This window comes from Aethina tumida, chromosome 2 (genome assembly GCF_024364675.1).
Source record: "Aethina tumida isolate Nest 87 chromosome 2, icAetTumi1.1, whole genome shotgun sequence".
Lineage (NCBI taxonomy): Eukaryota > Metazoa > Arthropoda > Insecta > Coleoptera > Nitidulidae > Aethina > Aethina tumida.
Genome location: NC_065436.1, coordinates 14951713 through 14972727, shown reverse-complemented (window position 1 = coordinate 14972727; position 21015 = coordinate 14951713). Strand labels below are relative to the sequence as shown.

General features: G+C 29.3%; 1 protein-coding gene across 9 annotated transcripts in view; it reads left to right on the top strand.

Moving 5' to 3' along the window:
* LOC109597576 (B-cell receptor CD22) overlaps positions 1 to 21015 on the top strand; it is a 287560-nt gene that overhangs the window by 236822 nt on the left and 29723 nt on the right. For all 9 annotated transcript variants that reach the window (XM_049962668.1, XM_049962669.1, XM_049962665.1 and 6 more), the window contains one exon: positions 8037 to 8207. In XM_049962668.1, the coding sequence (XP_049818625.1) occupies positions 8037 to 8207 (171 nt within the window). The remainder of the gene's footprint in view (positions 1 to 8036; positions 8208 to 21015) is intronic.

Sequence of the window (21015 nt, the reverse complement as noted above, 5' to 3'; positions counted from 1 at the left end):
ACATTGTACCACATACATCCCATTGTAATGAAAAATTGAAACAGAGCAAATATTTTACTTACAATGCATACATTATGTTTCTTATAAACTAACGTTAAACTGGTGAGTACTTGTGCTATATTTTTATAACTTTGTATCATTATAACGTATAGCCAGACATTTTTGTTTGCCGCGTCTTTGTTCTCGTTTCACTGTTGCTGTAGTTACTTGATACCTATTATTAGTTAATTAAACTTTTTATATATATGACAGGTTGTCAAACGTATTCTGCCTCATTGTTTAATTAAAATTAGTAAATATGTATTTAAATTTCATTTTCTAAAATAAGGGCAGTAATTCGTAAAAACGCAATTCAGTTTCCCGCCACTTAAATCAGTATAGCCAGAAATTCCGCGATTGTAAAAATAATTCGACACAATTAACGCTCCCGGTGCGGAATTTATTCTTCGGCGCGAAATTTTAATTAAATTTTCGTAAGTGCAGGTGCGAGTCGGGGGCTTTTATCTAGGCGATTTATCTGAAGGCGGCACAACGTGTATTTTTACGACGTCTGTAAAAAAGACTAAAGAAACTCGAGTTTCTTGCATTACGGGAACAGATAAAAGTTATATTTTATTGTGATTCCCATCTCGATTCCCATCTCGATACGCATTCGGCGGTGGAAGTAAATGCAAAACACCGAAAAATACAGGTCGGCCTCTTTATTGCCCAATTTTGTCTGTGGAAGTCTTAATTAGAAATTATATTTTATTTTGGAATTTATAAATTACGGCTGCGGTAGCATAATACACAATTTTTAAATAAGGCAACTGAATTATAAACACCAAATATTTACAGTCTCTTCATCGGTATTGACTGCACCCTATTTCTTGAGGGTTTAGTTAAAACACTTTCTTTGATACTTTTTGTATGGGTTTTTCGTATGAAATAAGCAAAACATCACGTCCCACGAATGCAAATAAAATTTCCTTCGTGCTGCTATCCAATTGAACACTTTCAAACTCAAATTTAAATTTGTTCAATGCAATAAATCCGAGATTGAGGGTTTTCCGGCACTTTTTTATTTAACATATGAAAAGGCCACTGGAATTAAGAATCTTTGTTGAATTTAAATTAAGTAGCACCGTAATTTTAACCTTTGACAGAGCACAGTAATATTTTATAAAAGCCTGTTTAATAAAAACAATACAAATTAAACTGTAAATTTGTATCAATATGCAATTATTTATATTAAGTAATTAAATGAATGAACCGTAGTTCAGTTTACTAATTAAATTATCTATTGAAATAACTTTTTGCTCAGTGCATTGGTGCATGTATTTTACTAATAAATGTGCTTCACATGTAAACATAATTGACTGATTATTTAATTACAACTTTTCAATTATTTAACTGGTGAAAATAATTTTTAATTTGATAATACATTATAATTTTAAAAATAGCTCCCAATGAAATATGAATCTCTATTATAATTGTGATAAATGTATAACATGTGTTTAATAATTAACAATAATATTTATCTCCAACATTTGTAATTTTTCTTCTTTGAAAAATAATTGTTTGAGATATTAGAGGAGTGGAATAATCAACAATTTTTAATTTAAGTGGTATAAATTGGCTTGAGCCGAAAAAACTCGATGCCACTCGTAAATCACCAGTTTACTCGTCTAACGTGTTCCAGGAATGAGTGCAGTTCTTGCTCCGTGTGAAATTAAATTCCTGTGCCAAAATGTTCTTCTGCAGGATTACAAAGGTATAGACGTTAAAAAGTGGAACACTCACTTATTGTCAAAGGAATGTAACACATATCACACATCACATTTTATGTGATTGATATGTCATTACTAACATTCATAAGATACCTAAAGATAATAAAATTATTAAATAAATTCCTAAATTGACAAAAAAATAAAATACACATAAGTTAATTATTTCAATTACAATGAAATTACTTAATTCTTTAAATGAAAACTATAATAATACTTATACGAATATAAATTAAATTATTTTGTTCTCATTGAAAATAATTACATTCTAACCGTAATTAATTGTATTATAACTGATATGGTAATTACCTTGAGAACGAGAACGGAAAATAGTAATGGCGTCCGTGGTAAATCCTCCTGAATTGCAGCCAGAACATTAGTTCGAGTTGCCCTCTCGATCCTGGATCTAGACCGGCCGAAGCTATTGGATAACGGTCAGGATGTGACAAAGACACCGTTTACGGTTACCAACTTTAATTACAGAGGTGACAGAGAATTCCTAAATAACCGCCTCGCTCACCTGCCCAAATTCCCTTTGCATTTTACACTGGAGATACGGCGTACCCAAGCTAAAAGAGAATTTGTCTCTGCTACAACTAATAATGCTGATATTAGCGAGATAGGGTTGGAAAATAAGAAAATTTAATTTTGTATCGTGTCTAAAATTTGAAGTATTTGGTTTCAGCGTGCCATTAATTAATGTTTATATTAATTATTGACCTCAAATGGTCATTTTGTTACTGGTGATGGTAAAAATTACATGATTTTATATTATTATATTATGTATATGTACAGTTAAAGTGCGGACTTGGCTAGTTCACAAATTAATTCAATAGTTTATAAACTGAGCAATTTCATCTAACTTAGCAATTAGTTTATGAACTATCCAAGGATCTCAGTTAATGTCGTTGAAATAATTAAGAAATTTAAAAAGCTACATAATTTAGGTACTATATGAAGTAGTGTAGCTAATTGAAAATAGGAGAATTTAGTTATAAAATTGTGTTAAGATGTTAATGTAATATAATCTCCTTATTTGGTCAATATCTAATTTATGGTAATTATTTTATCCAGAGAATTATAGTTTAGTAATTTATAAGCAAGATAAATTGTTGATTATTTTATGATTTCAAAAATAGTTTATACAATATCTGGTAACAAAAACTAAGTCATGTAACTAACCTTTGTACTTTTAAGTTTTAGGTCAGTCAAGTCTACTTTAAATACAGTGTTTACCCTATAACATACAGCGAGATAATTCCAATTTTGTTATTATAAACTAAAAAATACCTACTCATTAAATTTATAAATACATATATGAACTTTATAGCCTAATTCGTATGCATAGAACTAAGGGTAATGTAATTCCGACAAAAATAAAATATTTACCGTAAAAGTTTATTAGAAACTTTACGACCCAGAAATACAAATTCAAAATATACTTCCAATATAAATTTAATTTACAATATGCTAATTTTATAGTGGATTTATATGGTTCAGCTAATAAAATTATGCATCACGGGAACAATGGAAGTTTGCCCTATTATTATTAAAGCACCAAAGTATTAGAGATATTAGTGGTACAACCATATTATTAAAATATAAATATTAATAAATTCAACTGTGAATTAAATCGTGACCAAGACATCGGTTTGAAAATATAATTAATAATTAAAATTGTTTTAATAACAACCGGGCAATTTAATTTTAATTAATTTATCGGATATGACTATATGATTTCCATGTTCAAACTGCGGCAATACCATAAACTGAGAAAAAGTAACTTTTCCATCACGTCATCATAATTAAATTTTTCCACATTGGTCGCAGTTTTGTTGGTGACATTCGATTTATCAACATAACCGGAGTATCGAGCTTAACTGTAATAAATTTATTATTTCGCTTGTTCATATCAAATTGATTTATTTTGTTCATAGTGTGCTACGTAATATCAGCAATTTTTTTCGAATGTATGCACGTGTTTTGTTTGTTTGTTGGCTAATATACGCTTAATTGTTGTTTAGTATTTAAACAATTTATGTTTAACTGCACATACGGTATTTATCCAACGGAGTTTCCGTATTTTATTACGGTTAATTGGAACGTTCTATTTTCTAAACTAACAACAAAAAAACATAATTACTGAACTATTGGCAATTTTGGTTTTGATTATTATGTTTTCCTGGCTCTTAACAGAATAATAATGGTTGCAGTCGAAATTTTGCATCAGTAGCAAGAGAAATTAGACTCAACGTCAGATTCTAATAACATTTTAATTAAATCACTTGTTTAATTAAGATGATTAATTAATTACCTATACTCTTTGCGCTGAGTCTAATAAAATAATTTGAGTAGTGCATAAAGCAAAACAAATTCAAAGAGCACCTTTCTGGGAGAGTGAACAAACTTTGAGCTCGAGTCTACAGACAGCTAAACAAAGATTTCATTGTCTAGTCGTAAAGCGAATAACTCGAATGGTCTCGAATACGATGATATCCGTATTTAACACTGGAATGAAGTTTGATGTTCTATTTCGTCTAATAGTGAAAATATTGAACATTTGTTAGATCATCTTTGTTTAATTAAATTTTAATAGATTTGTGCTATCTAATACAGCAATTCTTATCTTATTTTATTACTGTTATTATGTTGGTTTTGAAAATTTTATTTAGATTAATATATTCATTACATCCTTATAGAGGTAATGAAAAGAGAAGTTAAAACATTCAGAAATTTTGAGTGAATCTGATCTTAATATTATGAAACTGAAACACAAGTCATGAATATTCTAACAAAATTTAAAAGCAGGAAAATATAAAGCATGATAATTGATACAGGAATTTATCTTTTCCTCTAATATGAGTATTGTTAAAAATAATGGGGATCTAATATTATTAAAGACACTCACATAGAACGAAATACCTTTGTTCAACTTATTTTAGATGAAAAATGAGGAATATACAATATTATGTCCTAATTGATAAGTGGTATTATAAACATTGTATGAAATAAATGATGATAATAAGAGTAAAATCCTCAATTTCATTCATTTCTATAAAATATTATTTATTTTTTTTTATAAAATAAATTTTTATATATTTTAAAAATAAATAACTTAATTAATTTCAATGTAAATGTTTGTTCTTATTTTGAATTGATGCCAACAATTTTCAAAATTATATATCTATATATTTATAATTAATAATGATAATGATAATTAGCAGTGGTTCCCACAACAAACGATTTTCGCGAAAAAAGCACCTTCCATAGAAACTCCATTAAATATTCAACACGAAAATCCAATCTGAGCATTAGTTAATATTTATCCGTTTTGTCAATATCAGTGACAAAGTTTTAATTAAAAAGCTCGGCGGTCTGTGTCCAACATGTTGGCATACATGGAATATATAGCGCGGAAGAATATGAAGCAAAAAGATTGTTTCGCTTTAATTTTGTTTCCTGAAATGTGTCAAGTCAACAACAATAATTTACGGATTTCAATTAAGCCGTTGAAAACTGAAAAAAAACCGTATTCACTTCATGCTGATATTCTCCAATTTCCACAAAAGGCGAGTCTGTTTAAATTTAATTAACATGAGCCCCTGAATATTATAATTAAATTAGATTTCACAATAATTAATGCAACTTCTGTTACGGACTGTTTAAAATTACTTCCAAATAGTTTTTTCATCAAATGCATTATGTAGCCTTTAATATTTGCCAAATTGAGTTTTAATTCTAATTTTCCCTACATGCTATGTTTTAATTCTTTTAGAATTTTATTATTATCATTAAATTAAATTTTGTAAAATATTATATGTAATATTTAATTATTTTCAAAATTCAAATCAATTTTTTAAGTATTTTTTCATTTTATTAGAGAGATTAATAATTTTAATTTATTTATTGTATTTTATTATATACATTTTAATACATACAACAGATTTATTCATAAAAGTTAGTAAACGTCTAAATATTCTAAATTTTTATCAAAATTTAACAATACGAAGAGAAAATGCCTTTAAATTTAAAAAATAAAATTGTGGTTTAATTTTTTTGTCCCATTTACCTAAAAATATTACAGTAATTAATAAAAATTTTGTAAAAATTTATATCTTATTTTTGAAACACCCCGTATATTCCCAAGGTCCATCTAACTTATTCCAAATATACGAGTTCACTCTTTTACACTGTTTATTTTTTAGTAGTTATAAATCATATGAAGTATACTTTAAACAAATCTACTGGGAATAAATTGTGAATATTCATGATTCATTTGACTGGAAAATAAATAAAATCGATAGATCACGGGCTGAACCAGGGACAGTAACTATTTTTCAAACGCCTTCCGTGAAATTTACTTGAAGAGATATTGTCTCAATCTTTACAAGCCCCAAACATAGATTTTGGACCCACATTTGTCTTTACGGTAACGAACCCATTTAACATGTTCGGTCCCCCTCACACAACCCATTTTGTAAATAATTGTAAAATATAAGACTGAAAGGACGTAGTCTTAAATTGTTTTTTGTAAAAACATCCGAAGATTAGGGGCAATAAAATATCAAAATTTAAATGATTTTATCTCTGGTGTTATTGAAGGTCACATGCCCATGAATCAATTACATTAAATCCCCAACTGTTGGAGAATAAATGCGGGAAATTGGTCAATTCATTTAAACAGATTACCAAAAGGAACCTTTCAGTTATTCAACACTCTCCCTTCACAATTATCGAAATCTTTTATAGCCTCTCGTAAAAGTTGAGCAGCAATAATAACCTAATTTGGGTAATAGTAGAATCACGGACGCGATAATGATATTTGTCGGAGTGTAAAAGGGGCAATCAGCAGTCCGAAACTCACCCACATTAACGCTATAATACAATAACGTGAAACGTAAATCCCTGGCAATACCCACCGTGTGTGCCCCCTATGTGAACCCTATTAATAAACCTGTCCGGTGTTGCCGGCCTTTCCATCTCTGGTCACTCTGAAAATTGTAAACGGTAAAGGTTAATCCGATTTCAAATGTACATGATAAAATAGGGCAACATTTAAAAATATAATACATATATTTGAGCTAATTTTTTTGTAAATGGAAAATAAATTGAATCATTGCAATTATTTTTATTTTATTTCGATACAATGATAAATTTAGGCATTATTTATGTATTTAAGTATTAATAATTGGCTGGATTTTCTCTTATTCTTTTTGTTAATATTTTTAAAAAATTAAATATGAACATATTACATTGAGAAAATCAGTATGAGTTGGCAACGCGATCTATTAATATACCAACCCCATCTGCCACAGCAGAATGCTATCAAGGGTAGCGGTATGTGAGGTGACTTTATATTACTTTTTTATATTTTTTCTGCTTCCTTAAATTAATTGCGTTTTTATAAGTCCGTTATTTATATTTTACGCAATGAACGACTCTCACTCATTATACAAAAACCCAGTTTTATAAGTCTTTTTTTATATTTAAGTAAGTTACATCTCTGTAAAACATTGCCACTTATTGGTCGCTATTGACTCATGACAAAGTCTGGGGTTCAATAGTTGTTTTCTAAATTCTAAACAAATAAACTACACTCAAACTGTCTTATCTGATTAGTTTGGAGCAGTGCCAAACACGAGTGTTTGCCATGTCTCTTCCTGATGGACGAAAGGCGCGAAGGCTGGAAGAACAGTAAATATGGACATATAATATAGTCATAAAGAAAACAGAAAAATCTATTGGATGTTGTTTGTTTAGCGTGAGTCGAAAATCTGCAGGGTAATTCTGACTAAACAATGGGGATAAATATTATTTGCATAATTGTGAAATAACGTTTGTAGAGCTTGAATGTTGACCTACAATATCTGTAATACAAAACTTAAATATACAAGTACACTGCAAACATGGTAACTTGAAATTTATTTGTATATTTTCTGAACCTAACAAGTTAAACTTAATTTAAATTTAATTTATGTTTGTACAACTCCAAATGTTTCCTTAAATTATATTACACACTATAAACTAATAAATATGACATAATTATGTGTTAATTATTCTAAGGCTGACCATATTTATCAACACAACCTTAATTGGATAAACACACGAATTCTGGACAAAATAAATATGATAAGCTTGTCGTTTCACATGTGATCATGTTATTTAGTCCTTAAGGTAGATAACCACAAGTACTTTAAGGGTATTGAATTATAGATAAATTTCGTATATTCTGTTTATCATATTTATTAACGGGAATTTTAATTGTTCTAGTTGCTCCCAAGTCAGTAAGAGTGTTGGGCAACGATGGAATCTCAATAAAGAACCACACCGTTCTTGAACCTAAGGATGAAGGCACAGAAGTAGACTTAATATGTGAAGCCATAGGTGGAAAACCTATACCTAAAGTCACCTGGTACAATGGGACAACGGAGATAACTAGAGGTAAGTTTTAACAATAATAATAATAATAATATTAATTCTTTATTTACCCAACAAAAAAATCCAATTACAGGCCAAAAATAAAAAAATAAAAATAACTAATAAAATATTTACATATGTTAATGTATAATTTTTCCTTTAGTCTAACTAAGAAATAAACAAATAGTTGAAATAAGTTCTTTTAATGAATAATATTTTGTCACAAATATTACATATTATATATTAAAATTTGATAAAATTTTTATTTTATTCTACTGTGAACAAAATTCTTTTAAAATTGTTTAGATAGTATGTAATAATTGAAAAAAGTAAAATATATAATACTGTCTATAAAAATATCAGTAACAATTTACATATGAATTCTTTACTTGGCTTAAAAATGTTGGAAAGAGGTCTTAATGATTAATGATTTCATTTACGCCTCAAACCTTTCCTTTCTGATTTACTACTCCCTAGTTTGATTTAATTTCTGGTGAAGTAAAATAATTAACTTAAAATTTTCATCATTAATCTAAAACTAAACTTTCGTTTACTTTTTTTCCGCACAGTATCGCTTCGTTATTCAACTAATAAGTTTGTTTCATTCATAAGTTAAAAATGTGGTTTATTAAATTTTTTATTCATGAGTAACAGTTTATACCCCCTCTAATATTTAATTTTAATTCATTTTAAATGTCCACATTGTATATGCCAAAACTTTATGTATATTTAAAGACTTGAAGAGACATTTAATTCAATTTAACGAAGAACCTCAATAATTTTTTAACTGAGTTAAAAGCAATATAATTTAATTATATATTTAAACCTTCATGGAATACGAAAAGGTTAAAAGACAGAATAGGCAATTGAATTAATCTTTAATTACCTACGATGGTGACTTTTTCTAGGTTAAGTCTACAGTTTTAAGATGAAATCAAGTCAACACCCTTAAGTACAAGCTAAGGAGATTAGACTCTGGAGGATAATTGTCAGTTAGCTTTATGGTGTTGGTCCCTTCCGATTTCCTTCTTTTTTTTCCTTCTCCTTATTTACAGTTTCCATTTCACCGCAATCACGATTCCACCACATTCGAGTAGAGATATACGGTTTGAAGATTATCCCTAATGGCTCGCGATACATAATCACTAATGATGTTTCAACAATGAGCAATGCTATCCTACGTAAACGAATAAACATACAAATTAGGTCACACCGCTTCAGTTTATATTTTAAATGTATTTTCAACATCATTATTTTAAGCAAAAATTAGTAATTTTGATATGACTAAACTGCTTTCAAGCCAAACTTTTTAATAAGAAAAATAAAAATACAAAAATATTTTCTCATAATATTAAAATTCCCATAATGTGAATCGAATGGACTCGATGATCCTGAATAAATCAATACAGATTTATTCAAAAATGTGAAGAGACAGTTACTAACTGACCGTAAAATTGGTTCACAAAAATAGCAAATGTGAATATAAATTCAACGTGTTCCTATCGTAACAACAGAATATCGTCTTAAGCACCGTAATATTCACGTCGTCCACTGAATATTTTTATTTAACGATAATAAAAAATATTGATTTTCCCCAGTATGATTAAAAAGTTTGCTAGGCGTTCCTACATGTCATTTTGCTAAATTGTGGAGCAAACATAAAATATATTCCATTAAACTTTTTGCGGTGTGTTCCGCCTCACGTTCCTTTCCTTATCGGTGTGCTGATCGGCCTTTCGTGTGCTGCCTTCCCACTCTATAAATCCACCACAAATTTATAGCTCAATTTTTGTTGAATCAAAATGCTGTCGAAGGAACTATATGAGATCATCCTGGTCGATAAACGTAACCCGTCTTGAAGAGTTCTGTGTTATTGGGCCTAAGTGGATGGGGTCGTAATGCTAAAGACACGTCTTTGGTGTCATTAGAGCAGCTAGCGTGAAACTAAGTGAGCTGATAGCCATCTATCTATTGGGAATTGAGGCGGTCTCAAACCGATATTTTTTAATAAATCCTGCTTTATTAATGCCAAACTTTCTATTCTATTTTGTCTAAATTATTCACTATTGTTCCGCAAAACTTAACAGGTTAAAGTTTCAAAATCCATTTACGATTTAAAATTAATTCAAGCTATGAAAGTTCACATAGCGAGCTTGTTAAACGTCCATAGTCTCTAGAGTGAAGTATCCTCATTGAAACGTGGAGAAATAACCAATTGCCTTTCTTATTAAATCGCCCTCTCAATCGTCTAACTCGCCAAATAATTGAAGCCTTTTTAAATATTACCATGCAATTTACTCCTCAATATAATTTTATGTAAAAATTTTATCATGGACACAATCCCGGCGTTTATCACCATTTTATAACACAATTACCAACTTCCAAGGATACTCCTAAAGTGTTACGATCACTTAACAAAACCATATCAAATTAAATTTCTTTCCCAGAAGTGTCTTTACTGCTACCTAAAATATCACATATTCCAGTTTAGTATAAGCAAAACGTAAATTGAATTATCCATTTTTATTGCATCTTAAAGGAGCTGAGTTGGATTTATGTAAAGTCGCCGACAAACTTGCAAAAAATACAACACAAATTATATAATAATAATAATTCGTCCCATTTCTAATCACCAATAATCTACACTTAAATTTGGTCAACTTAATTGGCCATTCACTTGATCTTAGTTTGTTCAGGATAATGACATTTCACGTAGAATTATGCAGCATCCAAAGTTACTAATGTGATAATTGCTATATTATATACTGGGGATGAATTATAGGGAATAGCTTGGATTGTTAGGGTTAATATTCAATACATCCCGTTTATGTGGATATTATGCCAGACGTAATAATGTAATTATTAAGCCTTAGGTTGTATTAAGTAGACATTAAATTTATATAACCAGAATGTTAGAACAATCAACACGTATTAAGGAAGCTTAATCTGAAATTAATTAAAATAAATAAGTAATTGAATATATGATTTTTTTAATATCTGAATAATTGAATCTATTCGAATGTTTATATATTTAAATATTTGAAAAATTCATAATATTTTTTGGTTTTAGAATATCAAAATTGCACTCAGGTATTTATATTCAGAATACTCTAATTATAAAATACGTTATGTGAATAACAGAAATCACAAAACTTGGTTACTCGATTGATTGTAATGATGGTTACGTTGTTAAATAAAACTTTAAAATTAAACGTTAATTGAGCAAATTATTTTTTCCTTTAGCTAAAATATTGATGTCACTATTGGTTTGTTTAAAATTGGAAAAAAGATTACTGTCCGATGCCGTCAGTCAGTGGATTAAATATTTACGACATGGATGATAGGTGTTAATTTAAAAGAAGAGGTGTCATAAATCCCATTGTTTATCGGCAAAGTCTATATATCAAAAAGTTCGCGGACAGGAGCACTCACGAATCTTGGTGAGACACACAGAACGCCAGGAGATATGCGCCGTAAAATCGTCCTTCTGTTCTTTATCCTAGTTTTCCAGTATTTCTGTGTATTGTAATCAGACAGGGATGGGCGGGCGATAAATTTTCGCAGTTTGGGTCTCACCCGGCTGTACTAACTGAATTTCGGTGTGGTTTCTCCCCGGGGGCGGACAAGAGGGGGCCCGAAGTAAGTGGTGGGCGGTGCACGGGCCATAAATTCACTAAATACGTGCAAGATTAAACCACAAATCGCTGTTGTTTTACGGCTAATTCATTTATATCGATCGGAACCAGCCACCGTTCTAAACCACAAGATCAAATTCTCTATAAACTCCACTCCAGATTCCCAATCTCCTCCGATATATTCCCCTTAAATTAAACTTTAAAACTATCAGTGTCATGCCCAAAACTTCCTGAATCAACATTTAATACTTGTGCAAGAAACCTTTAGGCAGGTTGCTTATGTAAAGTTATTAAAAAAATATTGATCGAAAAATGTTTGCCAAACTGTTCCCGTATTAATTCCACATAGCTCTTGGCCTATTTAAAAGGTTTTAATTAAACAAATATTTTTAAATTAATCCTAATAATTAATAATATAATAAATCAAAAATTACACAGTTCACTTCTTAATTTTTTCTTGTAAAAAGATAATAATTTCAAATTTTCAAATGTTACAGTGAAGTAACTCACCAAGTAATTATTATAATTGTAAATTCTATATTTGTTTCCATTTCAAACAGTGTTTTCCTTTAATAAACACAGTATGAAATATAGATGTGCTCAATTCAATTAATTATGCAGGTTACACATTAACTTTATACCTATTACCACTGCTTTATGCCTCCTGACCCTTTAAGGTCTAGAGAACGTTAATTTACTTTTTAAATAATGTACTTGCCTCTCTGTACCTCCTACTCTAACTGTATTAATATTAAAACACTGCAGATAAATCGGCCAATCCGTCATGTGTATCAAGTAGGAATTAGGATCGGTAGTCGATTTAGACCGCCACAGTAGTTTTACCTTTAATTAAACCAGAATCCAGCCATGTGCTCATCTTTCCTTGCCTGACTTCCGTCCAGGTTTGATCAGGTGTTTAAACCACAAAAACTGAAACACACAGGGATCCTTCATTCAAGATTACATTTTGATAGTTTAATTTGAAGATTTTGCTTAAAATGTTACAAGAACAACTTCTGTTAACTGAATTAAACTTCGAATAATATATAATTACTGATTTCTGTTGTATACTTAATAATATATAATGATGGATATTCAATTATCCCTGTTTTTTTTTACTGTAAAAATGTCTTTTTCAACATAAACAAAGCAAAATGATAAAATGATTGTAAAACAATATTTTAATACAAAATAATTGTTAATGGTGCTACATAATAATAAATATATCCAGTATAACTAAAAAGGTTTTATGAATTATTTATAATAAGCACAAAACTATGTTTAAAAGTTGAATAATTAAAATGCGTATAATTCAATATTTAATGTTTTTGATTCACGACTCATAAAGTGAGAAATGACCATTTTAATTATCGTAATAAATAAGTTCATTTCAAGCGAAAACTGCTGTTGACTTAAGTACGCTATTTTTAATGGAAAGTCCAAATTACTCATCTATAAAAGTCATCAGCAGAATAATCCTATCAGCACCAAGATATAAATTTGAATTTTAATGTGTGCTAAAAACTGCAGTTATTCTGCTCGACAAATAATAATTATGTTGGGATACTACTTTTATTACATAAGAAGCTTAAGTGGTTCGTGTATAATTTAGATGTTTTCATAATGTTTGGTGGTGGAAAGTTGTAATTAATGTTTTAATGAAAGTATTAGTCCATAAAGAATTTTGCATCAGTTGGTCGACTAAGATAACGTAGTTTTTAGTAGTTTCATGCAAATCTATTTAACATAATCTGTAAAAAGCTATGCCCCTGTAGGTTTTCAATTTAAGATTTAATTAGAGAATAAAAAATAAAGGATAATACATTAATGAAAAACATTGTTGTATACATAAAGCAATTTCATTGTTTGTATAGACATTTATTATTTTTTGCGTTTTTGTCAAGCATGAATTGGTTCTGTTGGCACACGATATATTCATCTTCCTTTATCACGGTTTTTATTGCGCCCTTTTTTATCGATACTCCTTGATTACATCTCCCGTACACTCGCAGCCAAGATTCTGTGCCAGTTGCACTTTTTGCTATTACCCGGCCGTCCTGAGTAACGACTCTGTGATGTTATCTGCCGTAATTAAGGGAATTTGTAGATAACGATGGGTTTTAAATTCAGCTTCTTTCTCCCCGGCTTTAATTGGCAGAAATGAGAATTTTCACGTTTTTCCGCCTTTTCCGCTATTGCCCATAAAAAAGCGTTACTTTTAATATTAATATTTCTCTTCAATAACTTTAAATTATGTTCTTGTCTTAACTAAAATCATGATTTATATTTTTTATACATGCTATGAGGCAGATATTAAATGTGGATACACCTTTAAGACGTCAAAAACGGCCAAATTAAAGTCGTTTTCATTAGCAAAAACAACAAAAAATATCAACCGTAATTTAAATGTTTTTATACGTATCTAAAAGATAAATGGAGTTATTGTAAATCGAAGATTCACCCCCTTTATATAACTGTCAAGGTCTTGTTGATAAAATTGAGTGGCGGAAAGTATCTCCCATTGTTAATGGAAGCAACCATTCGAGTAAAATATACAAATCGTCAATTTCTTCAAACAATAAAGATGACTCCAAATTTGTGGTACGTTTGGAAGTCCCTCCCCACCGGAGAAGGTGCGTACGTTGGCCTAGAAAGGAACGAAGTTGGTAACATTCAGACCGAACAGAGAGAGATAATAAAGGGGACGTGTGTGCACTCGTAACCGTCGATATTGGACACTCAAATTGTGCGATAAAAACAGAATAGATTGCTAAATCGAAGGTGGATGAAAAAATAAGACTTTCATACGTGACCCGAATACATCAGTTCGCGTCTGGGGAATACCTCGATTGTATTTCTGATGAATAATATTTGAATCTTTCAATGCGAGGAGGTAAAAAGGTCGTTATGGGTGGCATGTTTTCCTACTTTTTTCGACTGTTAAATTACGTTAGTCCTTTGAATGTCTTTACAGGGGAATCACCGAAATATGAGTGCTAAATAGGTCTACAATATTCTAAAATGAACTAACTATTGTTTAATGTTATTCTTGGTGTGTCTCTATAATTTAAATATGGTCACTTATATCTTAAAAATGAAGAACCACATCAAGAAATTTTTCAGTAACATCGATAATTACGAGAAAAAATTGTTCAAGAACACTTTGATTACTTAAGAATTAATAAACACTGTGGATATACAGCTCAATGCCTTTGTAGAGTTCGAAAATTTGATAAATTTATAAAACTTAAGTTTGGAATAAAAAATAAAACATCTTGGAAACAGGTCATAATTAAAAATTCTAGTTTTTTCTAACATTTAAAAAAATATACATTGAGAACTTGCTATTTAAAAGTAAGTAAATAGTAAATCCTGTAATTTTATATATGAAAGTAAAATGAAATAAATATAACTTATTGAAAACAGACTTCAGTCATAACTGTTCCAGTTGCTGAAGGAATAACATAAAAATTTAAAAAATATATGGTGGTCTAAATTGTGTAAAAAAATAAAATATGGAAAAAAACTCGTTTAGTACTAAATTTATCGACATCTATTGAGCCAAATAGAAGTAAGTTAATTGTATTATTTTACATTATTTGGCCACCTGGTACGAATAGTACATGTTTAATTACAAAACAGTTTTATACATTTAATATTTAGAGCAAATGTTAAAATTATAAAATAATACTTGACATTTAATTGAAAATGTTGATTCTAAATAAAGTTAATATTAATGTCATTTTTATTATAACGATAAAATGTGCTTGCACATGCCTTTTACAGCCTTAAGAACATAAATATAACTATAAATCATTTTTAAACTTAACTTATGAAACCGTAAAAGTAATTTTTTTTTTCATAATTTAAAAATAACTGTACATTAAAATATTATGGGAATGTACAAGAAATAGGTAGCAGAAAAAAGTAATTTAAGTTTTTAGTTCAAAATTTATTTGGATACATTTTTACATATATATTTAAAATGAAATTAAATTATTTATATTATTACAAAACTTGGAATAATTTTTGGGTTACATCGTTGATTAAAAATGGCAATGACTTCATTGATAAAAACGAAGCAATTAAGCAATATATCATGTACAAACCTGGTGCAACATGTATGTAAATAGATTAATCATCAATCAGCGATGAATCAACCATTCCGCATCAGTGGTGGTAATATCAAAGTTAGGAGTTTGATAATTGTCAATTCTCTCCTTACACACAATGCAAATGAGTCTTTTATTTGACAAATTGATACAAACAACGAAAAATGGGTTGATTGTGACAATTGTCGCTACTGTGGTCAGTAGGTTGAGGCTAGTAAACCGTGTAGAATAGTATTTAACAAAAATATTAACGTAAATTTTTGAAATAGATTTTTGAAAAAATTGTGAGCTTCTTTATTGAACTGAAAGTTCTACTTCATCCACCATATACCCCAGACATTTGTCCTTGTGCTTCTTATTTATTTTAAGGTAAAGTTAAAAATAATTGTTCCACTCCCTAAAAATCTGTGCAGATTTGTTTTTGTAATGAGAGTGTAATTCATAATTAATAAGTACAAGAAAAGTACAGACGGCTTTATTTTCTAAGTACACACCGCACTGTGTAGTCTTACATTTTTAGTCATTTAAGGTTGTTTAAATATTTTTTCCATTACCCCGTGGAGTTTTAAGGCCGCTAAAAACCGTGAGGGATCGGAAAAAAACATTACATTATTACGGCATCCATTATGCCATAATCACGGCGCGTAAAAAAGAATATAATTAATACACTTAACCTCGTGAATATTTTATGTTCATAAGCCGGGAATGAAATCTCAGTGAGTAATTATTTTTAGTGACCGTCTTCACTAATGACGAACGTTTTTTATGAGCTGGCGTCCCTACCAATAGCAAAAGAGACATTCGTTGTAAAACAGTTAATGCATGTGTATGTTGGGACTAACGACCACTGCAAAAACACCCGCAGTAGGTAATGGAATATTGACTTAAGCTTCGCCGCGACTTGTTATAATGCCGTTTGCCCTACTGTTTATGTACGACATTCGTTAATTACTTGTACTCCACTGAGAAAATAATTCTGACATTCATTTGCATTGAATCCATAACCTTTTTTAAGTATTATTGGCTCAGCCTACCTAATTCCATTACTCTTAATTAATTTAAATGGTTCAGTTGTAATTTTATCAAATTACATCGTTAAAATTTCTTTTTTTACACTTCTGATGAATTATCCTGATTATCATATTTATAACTAAGAACCAAACAACACATAGTACCACAATTTGAAATTGTAAATCTTGACAATCAGGGAAAGAATTGACAAAAAATCTTGAAATCATCAGATTTTGTGAATGAAATTCATAATTTTAATAAACAAGAAATATGCAAATATTAAATGCATATTCAAAAACCTCATTTAGCTTAAATTATCTATAGTTCTTAATAACTGGGTCACCAATCATATTAAGCTTATGAATTTGTTACCATATGGTTGTCACTACCGATGTAATTAAAGCCAACGCACAAATTGGTGGTTCGATAATTGTAAATGCAACAATAATTGTTAAATGAACTGAAATTGATTACAACCAGATTTAATTCTTGAGGAAATCATCCGATACACTTAGTAACTTTATTGACACATAATTTGATATTAATTGTGGTGCAATATCGCGGATAAACAACTTTACTGCAAATTTAATAACATCTATAGTCTAGTTTTATATATAACAATTATTTGGCTAATTAGTTTTCGTCGAATTTGAAATAACACAAATATACAAGTAATATTTTATGTACTATAAAAGAATATTTTAGTGTCTTAATAACAAAGTATGATTTTATTAATAAGTAAATATTATTTATGATTGTAATACTTGTCGAATATCTCAGTTTCTTTGTCTCTGGATGCTCACAAACAACAAGCTGTTCTATAAATCGAGAGGGCCTAAAATTACGTCTTCATTTTTTAGAGGTTGATTTTCCGATATGTTTTTGATGAAATTACTTACAATTTTATTTCGCTTCATTGAATAATCGAGGAACTTTCTGCCACCTAAAAACAGTTTAATAAGTAGCATGGCGAAAGAGGGGGATAAGTATTAATGTTGTTCGCCCTCGTTGAGTTTGGAAAGTATTAATGGAGCACTTTGTGGCCAGGAAACACAAGGAACCCCGGAAACCACAGAAAAGCGCGAAAAACTAACAATAAACTTCAGGCCGAGATGTCGCAGGATCTGTCGAGAAAAAAAAAATAACAAAACAACGCCTACTGAAAAGATTTTATTATTTCTAGTTTCGTCAGGATTTATTGTGCCTGCTTCATTTAGATTCCAATTCTTTTAGAATGGATTATTCTTGTTTCGCAGCTTTGAGTGGCTCTGAGTTTTATTCAACGATTTAAGCAGGAACGATTTACCTAAGGACCAGAGAAATAAGCAATAGATAGCCTATTTTGATAGGAATTGGAACAATTTAAAAACGAGCATCTAAACAAAATTCAGGTGGCTTTTCCGATATGCAAGAAACCGAAAAGGTTTCCATCGTTTTTTTATTACAATCGAAAAATGATCAATTTTCCTCTTGTTTATTACATACATTTACAAATATTTTTAATGACTTCTGATTATTTTAGGTATAATAAAATCTCAACATAGCTGTCTTTATTGACATGTAATAGTTTTGTTACAACTTTGTACTGACAAATTCGACAATAAAATATCAAAATATCAAAATTTTAAAATTTCAAAATTTAGAATTGAATAAATATAAATTTCTAAATTTAAAATTGAATAAATTAAATTTAAATATAAAAATTTAAAATTTCAAACTTAAAATTAATAAATATCAAAATTTAATGTTAACTTTATACTGGCAAATTGGACAATAACCTCAGAACAAGTTGTCAATGATGAAAAATATGTTGTTGGGGCAATGGTAAAGTAGGCTTTTACCATTACCCCATGAATATTGAGCAAATAACTATTGAAATTGGTCAGCTTTAATGACCTCTGGCTCTTATGTGATAAAAGCAACACTATTCACAAAATCACAAAATTGTAGATTGTATAAGTACATTTATTTTTTTCTCTTTAGGTAATTATATAAGAATGATATATTAAAAATAAACTTATGCAACAATAAGTAGTGTAAGTTTTGTCAGTACATTCGTAGAGCCTTACTATTTTAACTTGAGCCTTCAGAAAGTTGGAAAATTTATTGTCCTGCACAATACCGCGATATAAGTCTAAGTTTAGACAAACTTTATGAATTTTAAATGAAGAAGACTCATGATATAGGGGAAGATAAATTAATTAAATTATGAATTTGGAATTAAATCACTCTAAAATATTGCTTGTAATTTATGATCTGATGTTAATCAAATTTTAAGATGTTTCAGTATTAATTAAAAAAAATCAATTATGATTTAATTACTAATAAAATCCATTTTATAAAATAATAGAACTAATTTTTCAGTAACAAATAATAATATATTTAATAAACATCTAGTAAATAAATTTAATATATTATTGAAATAATGTTAATGAATGTTTTAATATTTTTATATTATTTATATAACTATTTGCTTTTTATTAGATTATATATTCATAAAAATAAAAATGAAAATATTTAATTTTATGCTTTTATTTATTTGGCCCATGAAAAATTTACGCCCATTGATTTTTACATCGCCATAACTTTTATCTGATATTTCATAAAAGTTCGCGAATAACGACATAACATAATTGGGACAGTGACTTGATTGGCAGAAGGAGGGTCACCGGGGACAATGTTGGCCATCACAATGTCCAACGTTCATTGTTGCATTTAATCAGATTCCATTTGACTGTATGGCCTCTTTGAATTGGAAGAATTAGGTTACGGGTTATTGGATTCAGAAAGGTATGAATTTATTTTCCTTTATTACATATTTTACTGAACTAAGAAAGTGCTGACAGCTTTTTCACCATCATCCCATCCTGATCATTTTAGATTAATTTTACACCATAATACTTTTTTGAGCATGGCAAAGTTTGCCAACTTTTGTAGACACAACAAATCCTTTTCTTATTCAAAAAAACTTTGATTATAACGTGATGATTTATATTAAATCTGACAGCGTTTGGGTTTTAGCAAAATGTTGGATAACATTTTTGTGTGTTTCTCCGATGACTTATACAGTTTGTGTGCCATTTCTTTACGTCCAGGTTTTGTTGTAACGTCATAATGTCACTGGAATAGACGTGGCTTTATTTTTCGTGATGGCGATTGTTTCTGCCTGTACATTTTAACTTTATTATGTTGCTTTGAGCTCTTCAGTGTTTTCAAGAATACGGTGTTATTAAATATTTTCATGTCTGGAAAGAACTACAACGTATATTTCTAGTTTTTATTTCATGAAAAATAACAACGGCTTGCATTTTATGCGAAACGTAATAATATTAATGTTATATTAAAGAAATTATGTTTGAATCTGATGAAATAACAACATTTTGTTTCGTTGTTAAATTATGTTGTAAAATTCAGTGTTTTACGAGAGAGGAATATACATCATAGAGGTCAGTTTGACCGGAAGGAAAATAATACCGGAATTCCGTGCCATCTCTAATCACATAAAAACATTACGTAACAAAGGTAAAAGCTGCATTAATTAAGTTATACACATAAATCTCTACTTCAAAAAGACGACCTTTATTATCCGGTAATAAATTTTTAATACAACTTTGTATAAATACATTTTATACACGAAAGAAAATACATTTAGACCAAAAAAAAATTGAATTATTATTCCAACGGTATTATTAAAGATTTAAACTTTCACAAAGAATAATGGTGGGGGTATATTGAAAATTAAAATCTACAAATATAAGTTTTACCTGCCGCTGTACAAGTTAAAATAAAACGTGGCTTTTTATTGATTTTGGAATAACACATCTATGAAAGTTTTGAAGTAATTTGTGAAAGCTTAATTGCGAAATTTTTATAGACTTGTTCCCAATTACAAACACTGACTGTTATTTACTATTTTATTGCAGCATAATGCAGGTTGTCGTAAACCGTGCCGTAGTAATTTTGTGCTTTATGACAACTTACAAGTGCCGTAGAAATATCATGTGTGCATATATATTAAATCATTAATCTATTTAATTAAATTATGTGAATATGTTCGTTATGAGTGATTTATTT